General features: G+C 42.5%; 1 protein-coding gene across 1 annotated transcript in view; it reads left to right on the top strand.

Annotated features, from left to right (window-relative positions):
- LOC110489356 (hairy/enhancer-of-split related with YRPW motif-like protein) overlaps window positions 1-6,327 on the top strand; it is an 8,160-nt gene extending 1,833 nt beyond the window's left edge. Inside the window, exons 2-5 of the mRNA XM_036953664.1 lie at window positions 4,060-4,126; window positions 4,703-4,786; window positions 4,871-4,952; window positions 5,118-6,327. Coding sequence (XP_036809559.1) covers window positions 4,060-4,126; window positions 4,703-4,786; window positions 4,871-4,952; window positions 5,118-5,785 — 901 coding nt within the window. The 3' untranslated portion in view covers window positions 5,786-6,327. The remainder of the gene's footprint in view (window positions 1-4,059; window positions 4,127-4,702; window positions 4,787-4,870; window positions 4,953-5,117) is intronic.
- Window positions 6,328-6,688: the final 361 nt, after the last annotated feature.

The following is a 6,688-nucleotide window of genomic DNA, read 5'->3' as shown; positions in this document are numbered from 1 at the left end:
ATAATGGAATAGAATATAATAGAGTAGGGTATAATGGAATAGAATAGGGTAGGGTATAATGGAATAGAATAGAATAGAGTAGGGTATAATGGAATAGAATAGGGTAGGGTATAATGGAATAGAATAGGGTAGGGTATAATGGAATAGAATAGAATAGAGTAGGGTATAATGGAATAGAATAGGGTAGGGTGTAATGGAATAGAATAGGGTAGGGTATAATGGAATAGAATAGAATAGAGTAGGGTATAATGGAATAGAATAGGGTAGGGTATAATGGAATAGAATAGAATAGGGTAGGGTGTAATGGAATAGAATAGGGTAGGGTATAATGGAATAGAATAGAAAAGAGTAGGGTATAATGGAATAGAATATGGTAGGGTATAATGGAATAGAATAGAATAGGGTAGGGTGTAATGGAATAGAATAGGGTAGGGTATAATGGAATAGAATAGAATAGAGTAGGGTATAATGGAATAGAATAGGGTAGGGTATAATGGAATAGAATAGAATAGGGTAGGGTGTAATGGAATAGAATAGGGTAGGGTGTAATGGAATAGAATAGAATAGAGTAGGGTGTAATGGAATAGAATATAAAAGAGTAAAATAAGGGAATGTGTATCATGTTTTTTTTCCAGACAGAACAAGACATACAGCTCACTATGACAGGCAGTCCACTATGACAGGCAGTCCACTATGACAGGCAGTCCACTATGACAGGCAGTCCACTATGACAGGCAGTCCACTATGACAGGCAGTCCAGTACAGTCAAGTATAACTTATTGCAACCTAGTGTGAACAGTCAAGTATAACTTGTTAAAATTTAGTGTGAACAGTCAAGTCAGTGATTTAGTCTGACTCCACCTGTCTCTGAGTGTTTGACTCTGTCTGTCTCTGAGTGTTTGACTCTGCCTGTCTCTGAGTGTTTGACTCTGCCTGTCTCTGAGTGTTTGACTCTGCCTGTCTCTGAGTGTTTGACTCTGCCTGTCTCTGAGTGTTTGACTCTGCCTGTCTCTGAGTGTTTGACTCTGCCTGTCTCTGAGTGTTTGACTCTGCCTGTCTCTGAGTGTTTGACTCTGCCTGTCTCTGAGTGTTTGACTCTGCCTGTCTCTGAGTGTTTGACTCTGTCTGTCTCTGAGTGTTTGACTCTGCCTGTCTCTGAGTGTTTGACTCTGTCTGTCTCTGAGTGTTTGACTCTGTCTGTCTCTGAGTGTTTGACTCTGCCTGTCTCTGAGTGTTTGACTCTGCCTGTCTCTGAGTGTTTGACTCTGCCTGTCTCTGAGTGTTTGACTCTGCCTGTCTCTGAGTGTTTGACTCTGCCTGTCTCTGAGTGTTTGACTCTGCCTGTCTCTGAGTGTTTGACTCTGCCTGTCTCTGAGTGTTTGACTCTGCCTGTCTCTGAGTGTTTGACTCTGTCTGTCTCTGAGTGTTTGACTCTGCCTGTCTCTGAGTGTTTGACTCTGCCTGTCTCTGAGTGTTTGACTCTGCCTGTCTCTGAGTGTTTGACTCTGCCTGTCTCTGAGTGTTTGATCTCGACAAACTGTTTACTTATGGTCTTTTAAACGTCCCCAAAAGTTGTCGCTCTGTTCTGGTTCCATTTAAATACCCCGTTCATGTCAAGTCTTTGATTTAGTTTTTTGGTTTCATCAGAGAAAAGGGGGAATGTTTGACAGCTTTGAATATAATAATAATATAATAATAATAATATGATAATAATAATATGAATATAGAATATGAATATATGATAATAATAATAATAATAATATATGATAATAATAATATGATTATAGAATATGAATATATGATAATAATAATAATAATGTGAATATGGAATATGAATATATAACAATAATAATATGAATATAGAATATGAATATATAACAATAATAATAATAATAATAATTTGCATATATAATATGTATATATAATAATAATAATATGAATATGAATCTAGAATATGAATATATAATCATAACAATTATATGAAAATAGAATAATAATAATTTTACTATAGAATATGAATATGGAATATGAATATATAGTCATAATAATAATAATATGAATATAGAATATAGTCATAATAATAATAATAATAATATTAATATGAATATATAATATGAATGTATAATATGAATATAGAATATAGAATATGAATATATAATAATAACATATTAAAGATGAATGTATGAATATAATATATCCGGAAGCAGACTTTGAGGACGGAGGACCTGGAGACTCATCATGTCTAGGCTAATTGTCAAAGTCAATTCAAATGTATTTAAATTCTTAATTTAGGTGCTAATGATTTATTTGAAAGTCTGTGTGAGGGGAACAGAACACCCCCCCCCCCCCCCCCCCCCCCCCCGCAACTTAATAGTGATATTATCATAGACATTGAGAATGTGTACCACAAAACTAGACTATACTAGAGACACATTACTATACTAGAGACACATTACTATACTAGAGACACATTACTATAGAGACACATTACTATACTAGAGACACGTTACTATAGAGACACATTACTATACTAGAGACACATTACTATACTAGAGACACATTACTATAGAGACACATTACTATACTAGAGACACATTACTATACTAGAGACACATTACTATACTAGAGACACATTACTATAGAGACACGTTACTATAGAGACACATTACTATACTAGAGACACATTACTATACTAGAGACACATTACTATACTAGAGACACATTACTATAGAGACACATTACTATACTAGAGACACATTACTATACTAGAGACACATTACTATAGAGACACGTTACTATACTAGAGACACATTACTATACTAGAGACACATTACTATACTAGAGACACATTACTATACTAGAGACACATTACTATACTAGAGACACATTACTATAGAGACACATTACTATACTAGAGACACATTACTATACTAGAGACACATTACTATAGAGACACGTTACTATAGAGACACATTACTATACTAGAGACACATTACTATACTAGAGACACATTACTATACTAGAGACACATTACTATAGAGACACGTTACTATAGAGACATATTACTATACTTGAGACATATTACTATACTAGAGACACATTACTATACTAGAGACACATTACTATAGAGACACATTACTATACTAGAGACACATTACTATACTAGAGACACATTACTATACTAGAGACACATTACTATACTAGAGACACATTACTATAGAGACACATTACTATAGAGACACATTACTATACTAGAGACACATTACTATACTAGAGACACATTACTATACTAGAGACATATTACTATACTAAACATAATATATTGTTTAAGGGAAGTTATCTTTAAACAGAATGTTACTTAAACAAAATATAATCCTTAAACATAATTTTCCTTAAACAATATATCATCTTTCTCTATGCTCCTACATGACATTTAAAAGAACAACTGTAGCTTCCCTCTACAGAATAAGTAGAGAACAAATATAACACAACATAACCCCATCTAAACAAGACCAGCGGTCACATCAGAAGAACGCCATATAACCAACACAAGTCTTTGATGGACCGGTCCCAGTGAAGGATTCCACAGTTAAAGCACTCAAAGCTGTCAGGCTCTTTTAAGAACTGAAACGAGAGCTGGTTCGACAAAACAGGATCTATTTTTTTTTTTACTGGTCCCCAATGGCACCCTATCCTCTATATAGTGCACTACTTTTGACCAGAGTCTTGTGGGCCCAATAGTAGTGCACTATGTAGGGAGCAGGGTGCCCCTTGGGACGCAAGACATTCTGTTCAGAACAACAAAGTAGATGTTAGAGAGAGCGAGACACTGTTAGACTAAAGCCCTGAGGATATAAAACCATCTCTGTAGAAAGGCTTTGGTATAAAGAGGTCTCTCTGTACCCAAAAAGACAAATTAGATTGAAGGAGATGCTGTGCCATCGTGTCTCTGCATGGTATTAGAGGCGTAACAATAACAATATGCAGTGATATCAAAGCTCTCTCTCGCTCTCTCTCTCCCTCTCTCTCTCTCTCTCTCTCCCTCTCTCCATGTTACAGTCCAGTCACTGGGTCCATGTCCCCAGTTAGCACCTCCCAGATTCTGGCCCGGAAGAAGAGAAGAGGGGTGAATTCAAGTCCCTCTGATACTCCTCTACTCCTCTCCTCCTTTCTCCTCTCCTCTCCTCCTTTCTCTTCCTTACTGCTCTTCTCTCCTCCTTCCTTTCTCCTCTCCTCTCCTCCTTTCTCTTCCTTTCTCCTCTCCTCTCCTCTCCTCCTTTCTCTTCCGTTCTCCTCTCCTCTCCTCCTTTCTCCTCTCCTCTCCTCCTTTCTCCTCTCCTCCTTTCTCCCTTTCTCCTCTCCTCTCCTCCTTTCTCCTCGCCTCCTTTCTCCTCTCCTCCTCTCCTCCTTTCTCCTCTCCTCTCCTCCTTTCTCCTCTCCTCCTTTCTTCCTTTCTCCTCTCCTCTCCTCTCCTCCTTTCATCCTTTCTCCTCTCCTCTCCTCCTCTCTTCCTTTCTCCTCTCCTCCTTTCTTCCTTTCTCATCTCTTCTCCTCTCCTCCTCTCTTCCTTTCTCCTCTCCTCTCCTTCTCTCTTCCTTTCTACTCTCCTCTCCTCCTCTCCTCTTCCACCTCTCCTCTTCCAACTACAGTATATCAGTAAAGTTCTGACTCTCTAAAGCTGTGTGCTGGTCTCCCTGTTCAGATCATAGAGAAGAGACGCAGAGACAGGATCAACCACAGTCTGTCAGAGCTTAGAAGACTGGTGCCAAGTGCTTTTGAGAAGCAGGTAACAACCACAACCTATTGTGAGTTCAATTGTCTAACATATTTTACCTAAGCTGTTCTTAAATGTGGTTGCTCTTCTCTCCAGGGCTCGTCTAAACTGGAGAAGGCAGAGATTCTGCAGATGACGGTGGACCACCTTAAGCTGCTGCATGCCATCGGGGGCAAAGGTGAGACCGTCTGTCTTTCTGTCCTGCGACAGAGTTGGTTATCTAACATCAATCTAATATTTTCACTGACTGATTTTTTCCCTTTTTTTACAATTTTTATCTCCCTCCAAATTCTGTCTTTCCTTCTATGTTTCCTCTACCCCTACCTCTCTCTCTCTCTCTCAGGGTACCTTGATGCGCAGGTCCTGGCTGTGGACTATAGGACCCTGGGATTCAGACAGTGTGTAGGAGAGGTGGTTCGGTACCTGGGCTCTTTAGAAGGAGGGGTGGACTCCCCGGACCCTATCGGAGCCCGCCTGGTCTCCCACCTCTCCCACTGCGCCAGCCAGCTGGACCCCCTTCTCCTTCAGTTGCCCCCCACCTCCTCCTCCCTCCCTTTTCCTCCCTGGCCGTGGATCTCCTCCTATCACCAGATGTCACCTGTCTCGTCTCCCCACTCTCCATCTTTCTCCGCGGGGCGGAGGGAGCTGGCACGCCTGGGGGGTGGGGGTTATCCATCCCACTCAGCCGACACCCTGCGTCTCGCCCCCCTGGGGGGCCAACAGGGGTCTCTACTCGCCCCTGCCCATGTGCCCTCTCTCCCCTCTCCTTCCTCCCCTACCCTCACCCCCTCCCCCACTCACAGACTCACTCAGCAGTCCCCCGGAGCCTCACCCCTCCTCACCACCCCCTCCTCTTCCTCTTCTTCTTCCTCCTCCTCCTCTTCCTCTGCTCCTCCGCGAGTCTCCTTCAGACCTTTTGCCCCTATGGGGTCTCCCGCGGGTCAGCGCAGGGGTATGGGTGGCTCTGCCAAGGCTCCAAAGACCTGGGGGACTGAGATAGGAGCCTTCTGATCCAGAACCTGTCAACATGGCGTACAATGTAGAGGTTGCCCAACTAAACCTACCTTTTAACCATCAGATCTAGGATCAGATTACCTTACCCCTAAATATACCCTTAACCACAGATATAGGATCAGATTACCTTACCCCTTAACCACACTTAACCACAGATCTAGGATCAGATGACCTTACCCCTAAACCTACCTTTAAACCATCAGATCTAGGATCAGATGACCTTACCCCTAAACCTACCTTTAAACCATCAGATCTAGGATCAGATTACCTTACCCCTAAACCTGCCTTTTAACTATTATAGGGATGAAATCATATCTGACCCTAGAACAGCGGTTAGGGACAACTACTACCTCCTCTGTCTCTCTCCCTCGCTGATGCCAATTCAAAATGATAGGGACTCTAAAGCCATACGACATGACAGACGGACAGACAGACAGAGAGACAGAGAGACAGACAGACAGACAGACAGACTGGGAGGAAACAGCAGGGACGGACAGAGAGAAGGACAGAGAGACGGACAGAGAGACGGACAGGGAGACGGACAGGGAGACGGACAGGGAGACGGACAGGGAGACGGACAGGGAGACGGACTGGGAGACGGACTGGGAGACGGACTGGGAGACGGACTGGGAGACGGACTGGGAGACGGACTGGGAGACGGACTGGGAGACGGACTGGGAGACGGACTGGGAGACGGACTGGGAGACGGACTGGGAGACAGACTGGGAGACAGACTGGGAGACAGACTGGGAGACAGACTGGGAGACAGACTGGGAGATAGACAGAGAGACAGACTGGGAGACAGCCAGAGAGACGGACAGAGAGACAGACTGGGTGACAGACAGAGAGACAGACTGGGATGAAACAGCAGGGACGGACAGAGAGAGAGACTGGGAGGAA

This window comes from Oncorhynchus mykiss, chromosome 18 (assembly GCF_013265735.2).
Source record: "Oncorhynchus mykiss isolate Arlee chromosome 18, USDA_OmykA_1.1, whole genome shotgun sequence".
Lineage (NCBI taxonomy): Eukaryota > Metazoa > Chordata > Actinopteri > Salmoniformes > Salmonidae > Oncorhynchus > Oncorhynchus mykiss.
This window is presented reverse-complemented; position numbering and strand designations above follow the sequence as displayed.